The sequence below is a fragment of the Ceratosolen solmsi genome, unplaced genomic scaffold, assembly GCF_000503995.2.
Source record: "Ceratosolen solmsi marchali unplaced genomic scaffold, CerSol_1.0 scaffold6, whole genome shotgun sequence".
Classification (NCBI taxonomy): Eukaryota; Metazoa; Arthropoda; class Insecta; order Hymenoptera; family Agaonidae; genus Ceratosolen; species Ceratosolen solmsi.
The window spans coordinates 16,107,106-16,122,104 of NW_011948414.1; the positions used below are offsets into that span (position 1 = coordinate 16,107,106).

Genomic DNA, 14,999 nt, shown 5'->3' on the forward strand with positions numbered 1-14,999 from the left:
AAAAAAAAAAAAAAAAGTCATTGAATCATTTACTATTACTGTAAAGTATACTTTATTAATAATATTAATGCAATAATATTATTTACTTTTCAATTTTTTTTTTAAATTTCTATAAATCGTAATAATTTATAATTATAAAATAATCTCAAACAATTACTTTTTTTTCAATCAAGATTTTTGATAAATATTTTTTAACTCTTTATGACAATATTTATTTTAATGTGTTTTTTTTTAACATTATAATAAAATATTAAAATCTAACTGCAATAAAATTATTTAAATAGGTATGAAGAATAAAAATAAAATGAAATTTCTAACCATATATATATATATATATATATATATATATATATATATACACAATAATTTTTTATTAAAAAATTAAATATAAAAACGTAATATCTTTTTATTCTTAAACTATATTTTTATCACAGAGAAAAATGTTATTAAATTAAAATATAAATAAATAATTGTTTAACAAAGACTTTTAAGTATTTGGTTTCCAAATAGTCATGTCAGATAATAATATTCGTTTAGTTGGAATTTGGTTGTATACCTTGAAAATAATATATAATAATAATAACATTTTACAATTTAGATATCTATTATAACTTTTCTTTATAATATATATAAAAAAAATATGTAAATACCTTTTTGAAAACTTTACAACTGCTTTTATCGTGTGTATTTGACGCTAATAATATATTGGATCTAATTGAAAACGTTTTTTCAGTTTTATCTTTCACCTAAAAGTTTAAAACACTTCATTATTACTTTTTCAATATTTCTACAATCATGAGGAATATTACCAAATTTGTGTTATTTTCCAATAAATCGTTGTTTTTTAAAGGTTCGATAGAAATCCAGTTTTTGACGCTTTCTATAGAAAGTTTTGCATTGCTAGTTTGAGGTGATTGTATTTCAATATCTTTATCACTTTCATTAAATTCAAGTAATATATTGTCTATGTTTGAAATGGGAGTGTTATTTGCTTCTTTCGAAAGACTTGTAGATTCTTTATTTAAAATTGTTGATTGTAATAAAGAATCTTGAATGTTTGGTTCATCCTCATCCATATCATCTAAATCGAAATCTATAATTTTTTTTTCGGACTTTTTAAATCCCCATTTACTAAATTTATCCTGTTCTTTTATTGATTCGTTATTTTGCTCTTCTGTTTCCACAAATTCATCATTATTTTTATGTTCAACAGATAATTTTCTTTTCTTTTCACTCATTTCGATAGAATTGTTAAACTCTTTATTTTTCGACTCAACCATTACATTTCTATATGATTCTTTCAAGTCCGATAATTCGTCAAATATTCTTTTATTACTTTTACCGTTTGTAGCTATACATTTCAATCTTTTGGATTTAATATTTAAATTTGGAGCTTCTAATGGCTTATCAAAACTTTCGTTGCTCTCTTGATCAATTATTGCATCATCTACTCCCAGATTTTCATACATTGTTTTTAATTTTGAATTTTTTTTCTTTGTCTCAGAATCTAGTAAATTTATTTCTTTAACAATATTGTTTTTAATTTTTATTTTCTTTGATTGAGGTTTAGCAAAAGTTAAGCCACTATTATCTGCACTTTCGTAAACATTCCCAATATTTCTTTTTCTAGAATTTATATCCATTGATTTTATAATAAATGGGGATTCTTCTTTATCGACATTTATTTTGGACAAACTGTTTTCAATTTCTACGGTAGGATCGATATTTTTTAAATTAGATATTTTGGGAACACTTTTATGAGAAACGTAATTTTCCCTTTGTATAATACTTTCTTGAGTATAGTCTTCAGTTTCAGGAATATACATCTGCTTTGAATTTGATGCAGTATGATCGATATTTGAATGAACAGATGGTAAAATGTCTTGTGTATCTAATGCAAGTATTTTAGATACATCTTTCACAAGACTTTTTCTTTTTATTAGTTCCTTGAAATGATATTTTGGATTACAAAATTTATCTAATGATACATATACGAGGGCCAATGGTATTTCAGTTTCAGCTATCATTCTAAGCTTCTTCTCTTGCATTTTTTCATCTGAAATATTATAAACAAAGAGAAATATTTTTAGTAGAAAGAAAATTGTAAACTTACCTCTGTATTAAAAAAAAATAAAAAAAACTTACAAATAATTGCATTAAATATTGCCACATCATCTGTGAAACTATCATCGGTTATTTGCATTATAATGTTATTATCTGTAAAAAGATCATCTGAAATATTTTTTAAATTTGTAGTGTATAATTCTGCCTTGCCACCTAGAAAGTAAAAAATAAAAAATTTGTAAATAAACAGAATTATTCTTTTTAAGAATTGCCAATTATACCTGCTTCTTTTATCATTCCATTATATTCTGCGAATGTTTTTGCAGAAAAAAAAATAAATTTTTTTTCTTGAAAAATAATTTTACGTAAAGGGTTTGGCTTTAATGATACACGTTGTGAATTAACTCCTTTATCTTGTAATGAAAGTATAAATAGATTTGGATCTGGAAGATTATTGTTTACTTCTATGGCATTTAGTACTGCCATCCAATAATTTATATCAATTATAGGTATACCAGCTATTATTGCAGAAATGATCTGAAACGTATAAAATAAATACAATTTTCTATGAATTAAATATATTGATTAAATTGTACATTTATTATTACTATGGAAAACCTTATTAGTTGATGTAGCAGTTGTTGCTGTCAAATGTGTACATCTCTCATCATAATAATCAATAATAATTCCACCAATGCTATCCATAATACTCTTTAACTTTTTCTTATGATCTGTGCTTAATCGAGAAATAACTGTTATAAAATGAATATATTCAACCCTATAGAAATAAATAGTAAAACATGTAGAATAAATACATCAATTAATAGAACTTAATTTTATGTAAATGAAAAAAGTAATGTTTATTTATTTTCTTTAATTATTATGAAATTAAATATTAAACTGAATTATAAATTAATGTTTTTTTTTTTTTTTTAATATTATTCAAAACTAATTCTTAATTATTGAATTAAAAATTAAATAGAAATACTTATTAAATTGTAACAATTTCTCAACATTTAATGATTTTAAAAATAGTTCTCTCTCATTCTTCTATTTCAGTTTTAAAAATGATAAAATTATTCATTTCAATCTTACTTAAAAATGTGATGCTGTAAGCCAAATTTTATTAAATCTGAAGGTTGCAATTCATTTCCCTTAGTAGACACTTTTATATGTATTCCATTTCTTATAATTGTAGTTCCGTATTTTGAATTAATATCTTTAACAATGACTTTAGATGACTCTTCGGATATCTTGAAAAATTAAGCGATCTATATTATTTTATATTATTCACTTTAAAAATATACATTATAAAATATAAACTATAACATTTTAATTATTACCAGCCGTTAACTGTTAAAATGTATTAAAAATATCAAATATCGAATATCAAATTAAATATATCTATTTTTCAAACAATATTTTACTAATAAATATAAATGATTAAAATGTTATTATATTAAAAATAAATTTAAATCATAAAAGCAATATTTTTATTATACAGCTTGTTATAATAATAAATATAAGTGCTTGATTATAGAAATAATAATAATTATTAATTACTTTCATCTGGTCCTTTAAAGTGATAACAATTGTAGCATGTGCTCTACTAATCGATGAATCGTTTTCTAAAACAATATCTGTTTGTTTCCTACCCACATTAACTGTAGTATTTGGTCGTAAATATCTAATTCTTCCTTCAAGCAAAAAGAAAATTACATAAATTAATTTATAATTTGAGGCAATAAGTAAAATAGTCATTCTCGTACCATCGCTATCTTTTAGTAACCACATCTTATAAACAAAAGCTGATGGAGAAATGTAAAAACTTCATGAAATAAAATTTTCATGCATACTAAAACTACGTATGCAAAATGTAATGCTAAATTTCTAAATATTTTCAAATAAATAATGTAAGACTCAAAAGAATACAATTTGTTCCATCAACATACATCCGTACAAACAAATCATCCGCAAAAATCGCCAAATTACTACACATGATAGCGCCACCTTTATTCCACCGTTAATTTTCAAAATGAAATTTCGATTTTATTAGTAAATAAAAAAATAGATAATACAAAATTGTTTTTTTAAACGAAATTTTTATATCATTAGATCCTATAAGTTGAATGATTGGTTTCCCTTTATTTATTCATTGTAAATATTTATATTGTAAATGAAAAAGATATTCCAGCAAAATTTATTTTATAATTTAATATATTAAATGTTTTTCTATATTAATATGCATGCCTATATATATATATATATATATTTAAAAGGATCTATTTATATAAATAAAATAATTAAATCATAAGTAAAATATAATCAAATATTTTTTCCTACTTTTTATAAGACATGAGTATTTTCAATTTGTATTTATTAATTGACTGATAAAACAAAGTAAGTCAAATAGAAAATCAGGAAACATTGCGATATAATTTCAATGGATATTTAATAAACTTACAGTATTCAAATGATTAATATAATATATAGATATATATATATACTTTTTTTTTTTCATAAATTTATAATTTTTTACCTTTTACTTGACTATTATTATTTTAAATTTATGTTTCTCAAGTTTAGTTTTTCTTGTTGAATGAAAAATTCATATAATAAATATGTCTGTAAAATTACTCAGTATTTTAATGTATTTTTATAAAATTCTACATTTTATATATTTTTTTGGATTTTGAAAATAAAATAAAGTTTATTTCTAAATAATAAATAAATTATTTCAAACTATTGTGACATAGGCTTATTAGATTTATATTAAATAATCAACAGGACACTTGAAATAAAATTATATAATAAATCGTATAATTTATATCTTATAAATTATTTGTTTGCTTATAAACAATGTAGTATTTTTCTTTTATGAAATAAGTATTTATATCGAGTAACAATTTATATATTTTATTAAAAATTAAGTTTTCACATTTAATTCAATTTATTCGTTTTAAATATCTTGACATTCTCTCTTAAAGGATCCTTATCTTATTTATATATAAAAGTATGAATATCAAATTATTTTAATATGTTAAATAATGTACATTGGGAATTATAATTTCTTAATGATATCAAGCTCTTATTACAATACTAAAAGATTATGATTAAATTTATATAAATTTACATATATATATATATATTTTTTTTTTCTTCCAAATGATTTATAATAGTTTATATATATATATATATATATATATATATATATATATATATATATATATATATAATAATAATAATAATAGTAATAATTTTATATACAATATATTTAATAACATGTATGCACAATATGCTAAAGACTGGCCATTATGTTCAAACTTGTGAAAAAATTGTATTTACTTATTATTTCTCAATATAATAATTATATTTATAAATTTACAAGTATACAATTTTAATGCCTACTTATCGTGATTAATATGATACATTTCATATAACAATTTTTTTAATAGAACTTTGTTAATAATCAGTCTTTGCTTTAAATACATTATAGTTATTATAACTTCACATAATAATTTGTGGTTCTGTGACAGATGCAGCAATACTTTTGTGTGGTAATACCTGTCCTCCATTTATGTAAAGTTCATCTTTGACAATCACATCTTCTCCAAGGACGGTTGTATTCTCCATTCTAACCCAACGTCCAACCACACTTTTCCAACCCACTATACATCTATAATATAATATATTTATATAATAGATTATTTCCCTCTATATTAAATTATTTAGAAATATATTTCATTTTGTTTTTTACTTATCAAGCCAAGAATGTTCTTTGACAACAGCATCTTTTAAAATGGTTGTTCGTTTAACGCAGCATCCATCAGAAACGGTAACACCAGGACCAATTGTAACATTTGGTCCAATTTCCCTATATTAGCTGTAGGATCGATTAAAACATTTCCAACAATACCGGGTCCGTCATGTAGTTTTTCTGGTGCCATTTGTCTCAAAAAATTCAAGTGTAAGCCCATACCTAATATAAAAAAGGGTAATTTTTCTTTATCTTTATTTATTGTTCAATTAACAAAAACAACAAAAAAAAAACAAAAAAAAAACAAACAAAAAAATAAAATAAAAAAAAAACAAAAAAACAAAAGAAACTAAATAAATACAAAACCTGTAAGAAAATCTCTAGGCTGACCCACGTCCATCCAGTAACTGGAAAGTTCCATTGCATATAACTCACCTTCCTTTGCCATATTAGGAAATACTTCTTTTTCAATACTCATAGGACGTAATTCTATTCTTTTCAATACACTTGGGTTAAGTATATACATTCCTAAATCAAATTTATTTTACACATATAATTAGATAATAAATTAAAATAATAACATAATTTTTTGTAGAATGAAAAGTTACCTGCATTAATTTTATTTGAAACAAATTCCACAGGTTTTTCGATAAAACTATTTATTTGACCATCGTCATTGCAAATAACAACCCCATACTTTGATGGTTCTTCGACTTTAGTTACAACGATAGTACCTTCTTTACCATGATTTATGTGGAATTGGAAAAGTTGTTTGAAAGGGAAATCACATATAATATCGGAATTGAGAACAAAGAATGGAGTGTCGTCAGAGGATAAAATATTTCTTGCCAGTGCAAGAGGTCCAGCTGTTCCAAGAGGTTGTAATTCGTGTGAAAATATAAGAGTGACACCCAATTTTTCGGCTTTTTCATAAAGTTCCTTTTCCACTTCTTCGGCTCTATAAGATACAGCTAATATCACTTCGGTTACATTAATTTTTACCTGTTTGCAATGAAATAATAATGCCTGTAATAGCAGATCCCATACGTGCACGCTAAATTTCAATCGATTATTAAATTGAAAATATAATTACCAACGCTTCAATTTGATGAAATAGCATAGGCTTATTTGCAAATTCAACCAAGGGCTTGGGTCTACTAAGTGTCAATGGACGTAGTCTCGTACCGTAACCTCCTACAAGTATAAGTGCTCGCATAACATTGGGTTTTTTCTTCTTCTCGTACATTGCGCGATCCACCTGTTACAAACAACAAGCACAACAAATTGTCAAATTGCAATATCTTATAATTGCGTATTAAAATAATTAACATATCATACTGATATAGAAATAATATTGGTTGCTTTGACAGATAACTCATATAATTATAAATATCACTAATATAAATATTACTGGATTAAACGTATTAAACGTATTAAATATATGATATCGAATTATAATATATTCGTAAATACCTAAGGAATCTTGTTTGTCTTTGTCGATAAAATATAAAAAACTAAAATGAGAGCAATTGTCTTGAATACAAATTTACTAAAAACTGCCACGTAGTTGTTAAATAAATATGACTTCTGTCAGTCCGTTTCTAATGCAACGAATAGCAATATTATATTGATAAAACGTCTCGAGTATAATTAGCGTAGGTAAAGATGTAATAAAATGGGAGATTGTGGATCCAACGTTAAATTATGAATTAATTTTGATAACTTTAAACTAGTGGATTTTTACACGAACCGATGCAATAAGTCTTCGGCGGCAGCGGCAGCAGCGGCAGCAGCGGCAGCAGCGGCAGCAGCAGCAGCAGCAGCAGCAGCAGCAGGGATCGGTAAAAATTACGGTAGGATGGAATGAAAATATGCCATAATATATATATATATATATATATATATATATGCTAACTTGACTTTTGGACATTTGAATTTCATATGTAAGAGTAGTGTCATTGGCTATTGTGTCGCGCGTACTATCAAATATGTCGTAGCCAAGGTAAAAGAAATGTCAGTGTAAGTTGCAAGGGAGTTGCTGTATTTTATCGATGGTCGTAAAATATCTATTTGATCAATATAAAAGAAAAAATAAAATTCTATGAAGCATATAAAATATATATATTTAGAAAAATATCAATATTTCAACGTATAAAATGACACCGGTATGATTGTTTTGCATGATTGGATGAAGATGTTAAAAGAAGCTAAATGAAGCTATATCGTGTACACATTCCCTAATGAATTCCCTACTCTACAAAATTATACATTTCTTATGCATTGATTTGTGAAAAATCCACTTACAGATTAATTATAGTTAATACATGGATATTTATTTACCATCGAATCACCAAACTTTCATTGCCTCTTTCTCTCTCTCTCTCTCTCTCTCTCTCTCTCTCTCTCTCTCTCTCTCTCTCTCTCTCTCTCTATCTATCTATCTATCTTATACTACTCGAATTTAATATAATTTTTTAAGCATGGGATCAAGGAATTGCGATCACATTAACAAGTACGAGAAATCATACGTTGACAATCATTTGATAATAACAATCCGCTTCATATTTTCAATAAGCGACAGGAAGAAATAGAATATAGTTAATGCATATGAAGATTTTACTTATAATTTTATATCTTCACAATCTAGATCAGAGGTGGTAACAGCATCTTGGATCCATAATTAAGAATCGAGAATCCATAAAAACAAACATACGAAATAATCATCTAATTTATTTGTATTATTTATTATTAATTAAAATTAATTGTTAATGAGCTGTTTAGCATCATTATAATTATGAAATAAAATTTGCAAATATAAGTGTTATTTTATTTATAAACGCTATAGTGAATATTTATTTATTTCTTCATTTTTTGATCATTAATTAGTAATCATTTACATTAATCCCAGTATAGTAGTAGTAGTAGTAGTAGTAGTAGTAGTAGTAGTAGTAGTAGTAATAGTAGTAGTAGTAGTAGTAGTAATAACAATAATAATAATTTGATTACTTTTATTATTTACTTTTATTTATTAATGACTTTTCAGTCTCGCGTCTACTAATGTCTAGACAAGTAATACTTATTTCTTTTTTATCCGCCGCTTTAAACATTTACACGTGATAGCTGAAACTTTTTCTTAAATATTACTAAGAATAAAAAATTGTTTGCTTAAAACAATCATATACGCATATATATAATATAAGTAAAAATTGTATCGCATATGATAACTCGTAAAATCTTAATTTAATTACATTTTAAAAGTAAAAGATTCGAAATTTTAAAAAATGAGACGTACAATTTTAAAAAATTCTTTTACTTATAACAAATAATACGTATGATTAAATATCAATTTTAATATGCAAATATATTCAGACAGATTTTAATATCGGTCTATTTATTTCTATTTACAGGGAAGGACATACATAATATAATTAATCTTGATTAATTGAGGTTTGACATTTGAATTAAAATAAACAAATATATTATAATTCCGGCAATTATAAAATCAAATTTTTCCAGAGGAATAATTATATTAATTAAATAATTAAATAATAAAATGGCGTGTCTTACGCGGTTATACCTATACTATTGTATGATGCAATGAGCTTAAATTTTTGCTGCACATGCCTATCTGTGTTCCCTGCTCAGCTAAGTGAATTAATTCGTCATATAATAAGTGGATATAAAATTTAGGAAATTATATATATATATATATATATTTTTATATGTGATTATTATTGTTGGCACCGTGCGCACGTAATTTTATACATCTATTTCATAGTTGGTTGTTAATTATCCTTAAATATTTAATAATTGTCAATTGAATAGCATTTTAATAATTGAATAAAGAGTAATGCACAGGTAAATTTATTACGATTTTCATATTACTTTTTAATATATAATTTTCTACGTATAGTTAGTGAAAGCCAATGAATCTTACTTATTACAATTTATGATGATAGGTGAAGGATAATGATTTGTCATTCAAAAGACTCTGACTAATTAAATATTTGAGACGTTAATCTTTGTTTTGTTGAAGTTTGGTAAGATTTCAGCTTCATTGTAGAAAGGTAAAACAAAAAAACATCGATTGACATCACACGTATATTTTAAAACAATTTTTATTTTTATTTATATTGTATCGAATGTTTAAATATAAATGATGCATTTGATAAGTTGTCCTTAATTAGTTATGCAATTATAGAATCAATAAGAAAGGAGTTAATGTTTCAGATGTTAATTTTAAATATATTAAGTATATTAGGTGATATGTTAATTAACATTAAAATTTTAAGGTATGGATAGCCAAATTTGCGCCGATGGTAGACTTCATGATTTAATTGATGATGAGTGGAAAAAAGATAAGCTTCCGGTCGATGAAATTCTAGTACCTTTAAGTGAATTACCAGACCCTGAAAGTGATAATGGTGATTCTCATATGACTTTGAAAGAGCTTGAGCAAAAGTGGAACAATCTAGCTCTTGGAACACTCAGCGAAAATCATTTACATTCGCCAACTCCGTCACATAATTAATAGCCTCGCTATACTTAATATTGTAAAATGGAATTTCCAAATATTGGAAGTAGATGTTCGGCAAAAGATTGCAGACAATTGGATTTTTTGCCAATCACTTGTAGTTATTGTTCAAATATATTTTGTAACGAACATTTTCACGTAACGTCTCATTCTTGTTTAAAATTTATTAATAATATTGCTACTAGAACGGAAACAAGTGCTAACTTCTGTTGTTCTCAAGAATCTTGTTTAGAAAGGTCGCCAATAGAAATACTTTGTTCAAAATGTAATAAACACTTTTGTTTACCACATCGTAATCATGATTGCTTTGAAAAAAATAAAGAGACGCGTATAAAGGAATTAGAAAAATGGAAAAAACCAAAAAGAGATTTTTTAGAGGCTAAAGCTGCCGTTGATCAAGAAATTACGAGTAAACTTCAGAATTCTAGAAATTCTGTTATGGCAAATAAGGTAAACTAACATAATATATAAATATAATAGAGTTTATATTAAAGAAATTTTTCTTTATCTATAGCTGCAATTCATGAGGCTTAAAGGTCATTCTATCGGTCCCGATCACATTTCAACGACTGAACGCTGCTACTTTTTAGTCCATCCACCAATTAAAATCTTTAATAATTCTAAGGGTATTTTTGTCTCTATTCATTGGAGTATTGGGAAAGTTATCGATTCAATGGCCGATTTACTACAAATTCCAAATAATAATAATATCACAAATCTCACGAAATTAAGATTATATCATCATTTAACAGGGAATATTGTAACTAATAAAATGGATGTGACTCTATCCGAGTTATTGAATACGAAAATCTTAGTAAATGGTCAGACCATTATTTTAGAATACTCTAATGATGATAAAATCGATTGTTTCTTGTACAAATAAAATAATGTGTTTATTTGGACCGTATTAAAATAAAAAATAACAAAGTCAACTATAATTTTGGAGTTTATTGATTTTATGTCATGGACACACATGTTTTACATTTATCCATTAAAAATTAGAAAGAATATTCTACAATACCAATAGAAGTATCGTATCAATACTTTTATACTTATAAATATTATAATAAAAAATATAAAAACGTATCGATCAATTGTAAAACGGAAAGTATATATTTTTAAAATGTAAAATTTATTGTCTAATTCATAAAAGTAAAAGTACAAATATTTTGGCGTTTTGGCACTGGACGTTTATCAATCGTATATATCATTGGTAAAAAATATGATAAATAGTTTAATTAAACATATACTGTATGTACCTTACAATATATTACAAAATTCGTCCAGATTCACCATGACTAAATGCTTTTTTCATGAAGTGTGCGTAGTTTTGTTGCTGTGCATACAATTGTATAGATTGCAAATGTGAAAATTATATAGCACACATTTTGTATTAAGCACTGAACAGACTACAAGTGTCTCTCGATTTTTTTAAAATATTGCCTTTTCTCAACTTCTTTCCTTTTTTATCTATCGCGAAAAAGTAGTAAAGGAATATGGCAATGTTATTTCAATATTCGTCAACATTGTTAAAAACCTCTTTAAAAGTACATATAATCTTATAAATGACGAACTTGCTTTTATAAAATACAAGTTTGCTTTAATTTATCCACAAAACTACTAGGGAAAATTGCAAAATAAAATTCCACCGATTAAAATTATTGAATAAAACTAAACATACAAATATCAGATCTTGATAATAAGAAATTTTTTTAGTCATCTAAAATATAATTGTTAATGAAATGTCTAATATAATTTATCATAAAGACTATAAAATTTCTGAATGAAGTATACAAGTAATTACAGGGTTTTTAATGCACTGCTCATAAACATTTAAAGCCAAATATTAATAATAATACCATCAATAGAATTAATCTACCAAATATAAAAACGTATCACATAGTTATACTTTTTTGAGCTCTTTTTAGAATTAAAAAGTATTTTTGCTATTTGTAATCTGCTAATAATACATAATAATAATATATTTTATAACTTTTCTCAAAATAATAAAAGAATGAAAAGAATAAAGCAAGCAAAATTTAGAAGTTCTTTCAGAAAAGTTTTAGTAAATTTGGCAGTTTCCCATTTAATATATAAATAAACAAAAAAGGCTTTAAAACATTTTACAAGTGTAGATATAAAGCAATTAATTAATTACTTAATTGAAGGAGATTGATAGCTGTCCCATATTAAAACTTATTAAGCTTTAGTAAGGTATAAATGAAAATAATTTCTGAAATAAAGAATGAGTCTAATTAATGAAAGTATGCAGAGGATGTACAAAGAAATTGCAAAGAGGACGAGTAAGGCCATTCGTGCATTAACACTGGCCTCTGCCTCCTGGCCACGAGCATTTCGAGTGCTGGCCACCTGCCTATTACTGGAAGAAGAGCCTTGATAGCGGTAGGTATTTTTGCATTTCGATTTGACCTTCTAAAGTTTTAGCTAGATAAATGACAAATAACTGGCTCAAAGCGATGCCAAGTGCAATTCCAGCAATCGTATAAAGATTGCGTTCTGCCCAGGCTCGAACAATTTCAATACAGCCACTCGTCCACACTTTCTTACTTGCTTCTGATACTGGTGTCTTCTGTACACCATTGCCACACATGTTATTTACTAATCCACTCTAAAATTACACAAAATTTTTTGTAGCAATATTTGTACAGATTACTATCCTGTAGCGTAAATCGCATATAAACGATACTTACCGCAATATTAGTAGCATTGATGCAACAAGAAAATGGAACGCCACAACCTTCGCTACTAGGACTAGAGCAATTAAAATATTCATTTTTACCCCAATCTAGATAACCTTCTTGACTTAAACCACAGCATTTAAACTGTAAGAATTCAAATTTTTTATTTAATACTACACATTCAGCAAAAGGTTTGAAGATAAAATTGTTTTTCTTACCTCTTTTTGACCAAAGTCGATAAAATTTTGAAGATCTGGATCCTCGCGATAAGTTTGAATAATTTTATCTGTAAAAGATTCTTCTAATAATGAATGTAATGTATGTGGGAATACAAAGCCAACTATTGCTACTCCCATTTCCAATAGAAAGAAAATCAGTAAGCACAGAGAATACTGAAAAAAAAATCAAATGACTTATAAATAATTATAATAAACCTTTTAACATTCTAATAAGACATAAATAAATGAAATTATATCAATGGCAATGATGACCGGTTACTTCTGCTTAAGTGTTAGTAATAATTTGTAATATTTAATAGTTACGTCTTTTTGTTAATGCATTGTTAAAATAAATAAATAAATAAATAAATAAATAAATAAATAAAATGAATGAATCAATGCGGCATTAGATACAATTAACAATTAGTAATTAAAACACTTTTTTTTTGTAATAACGTGATAGAATAATGTGATTTAAGAAATCAAAAAAGTAATTGTGTCTCGTCAAAGGAAAATATCAAAAATCATCAATGCTAAGTAAATGTTATTATTTTATTATATTAGGATAATTTAAATTAATAACTATTACATAAAAATAATTTCATATCGTTATCAATAAAATCAATAAACATAAGCATTTTTTCTCTAATATCGTAAGAACAAACATCGACAAGTATTCTTGTACAAGTACTTACAAACTTGAGTAAACAAGTGTTTTCTCTCAATGCACCTACGCATCCTGCAAAGCTGACAATAAACACTACAGCACCTGCAATAATCATCACAAGGGAAATATTAAGAACTATGTCATAAACATTTTCAACTCTAACCGATCCAGTCATTTGCCACTTATCGACAAAAGCATAAAGTCCAACTCCTATTAATAAGCCTCCAAAAAGCTGTAATTCAATATTTAAACGATTACTTTACATTATCCAACGATAATATAAATTCACTATTGTGCAATTCACTCACCCAAAAAATAAAGTTGAGCATAAAAATCATGTATTTAACGCACGAGCTGACGTACGTAAAGTTATTCGTTCGTCTTCGATTATTCATTTTGAAACTCTAAGAATAGAATACTTATAATACGAGTAATAGAGATTTAAGAAGAGTTTTTTTTCACAGAACTTTGCGCCCACGGATATCTCTTACACGCTCGCTAATTGAGATCCGCGAATTCAAGAAATCTTCTCTTTATTGTTTCTCATCGCCCCTTATCTTCTAATTTTCTCTTTGTATTTTAAGGTCACTCTAGGTGAAAAAAAATTTAAAGCACAAAATTTTATTAAAAATCCCAAAACGTAGGGAGAAATTTATAACCATTTCTCGACATTTTTGACAGACAACTCGCTACATCACCATCATCCATTGCACTAGTGTCACTATGTGTGCGATCGGTGATACGCTTCTGACGGATGACCTGACAAACCACACAGAGCCAAATGACACATTTCCTCACACGCATGCACATACGTATTTACGTGAACATTCCATGATCCATACATTCCGTATTGTTTGACGAGAGGTCAGCTGAATTTATATGCTCCAATTCCAGCGTTTCACTAACTTAAACGCACACACTCGTCCGCTCAACGATACTTCACCCAATGCCAAGGGATTCTGGGTTTCGTTTACCCCCTCCCAATCATCCGCACACGCGTCCGCCTCGCGTAACAACAAGCATAGAAGAGGCAAATACGAATGATTGTTGGAATGAAAAT

The 14,999-nt window shown here is 26.1% G+C and overlaps 5 protein-coding genes across 6 annotated transcripts; 2 read left to right on the plus strand and 3 right to left on the minus strand.

Moving 5' to 3' along the window:
* Positions 1-443: 443 nt before the first annotated feature.
* nbs (nibrin) lies at positions 444-4,025 on the minus strand. Its single transcript, XM_011507260.1, has 9 exons — positions 3,834-4,025; positions 3,628-3,761; positions 3,160-3,317; positions 2,683-2,842; positions 2,346-2,601; positions 2,146-2,277; positions 810-2,056; positions 651-746; positions 444-556 (listed from the first exon to the last, which is right to left on the minus strand). Exons 1-9 carry the CDS (start codon positions 3,856-3,858, stop codon positions 488-490), a joined length of 2,277 nt encoding a protein of 758 aa, XP_011505562.1. The 5' UTR covers positions 3,859-4,025; the 3' UTR covers positions 444-487.
* A 1,337-nt stretch (positions 4,026-5,362) lies between these two features.
* On the minus strand, positions 5,363-7,481 carry Gmppb (GDP-mannose pyrophosphorylase B). Its single transcript, XM_011507261.1, is given in 7 exon segments — positions 5,363-5,740; positions 5,822-5,933; positions 5,936-6,043; positions 6,188-6,349; positions 6,430-6,823; positions 6,915-7,079; positions 7,295-7,481. Coding segments are annotated over 6 exon segments (1,098 nt in total). The 5' UTR covers positions 7,068-7,079; positions 7,295-7,481; the 3' UTR covers positions 5,363-5,571.
* A 2,161-nt stretch (positions 7,482-9,642) lies between these two features.
* On the plus strand, positions 9,643-10,375 carry LOC105368280 (anaphase-promoting complex subunit 13). Its single transcript, XM_011507265.1, has 2 exons — positions 9,643-9,679; positions 10,114-10,375. The coding sequence occupies exon 2, from the start codon at positions 10,116-10,118 to the stop codon at positions 10,350-10,352; it is 237 nt and encodes a 78-aa protein (XP_011505567.1). The 5' UTR covers positions 9,643-9,679; positions 10,114-10,115; the 3' UTR covers positions 10,353-10,375.
* On the plus strand, positions 10,363-11,287 carry LOC105368279 (AN1-type zinc finger protein 1). Of its 2 annotated transcripts, XM_011507263.1 has the most exons (3): positions 10,371-10,452; positions 10,541-10,805; positions 10,870-11,287. In XM_011507263.1, the coding sequence occupies exons 1-3, from the start codon at positions 10,406-10,408 to the stop codon at positions 11,236-11,238; spliced, it is 681 nt and encodes a 226-aa protein (XP_011505565.1). In that variant the 5' UTR covers positions 10,371-10,405; the 3' UTR covers positions 11,239-11,287. The 2 variants fall into 2 exon arrangements, with proteins under 2 accessions (XP_011505564.1, XP_011505565.1); XM_011507262.1 differs by having other exon boundaries at positions 10,363-10,805.
* A 1,445-nt stretch (positions 11,288-12,732) lies between these two features.
* Positions 12,733-14,784, minus strand: LOC105368499 (tetraspanin-33). The gene is made up of 5 exons (XM_011507511.1): positions 14,248-14,784; positions 13,968-14,171; positions 13,273-13,446; positions 13,067-13,198; positions 12,733-12,984 (listed from the first exon to the last, which is right to left on the minus strand). The coding sequence occupies exons 1-5, from the start codon at positions 14,332-14,334 to the stop codon at positions 12,733-12,735; spliced, it is 849 nt and encodes a 282-aa protein (XP_011505813.1). The 5' UTR covers positions 14,335-14,784.
* Positions 14,785-14,999: the final 215 nt, after the last annotated feature.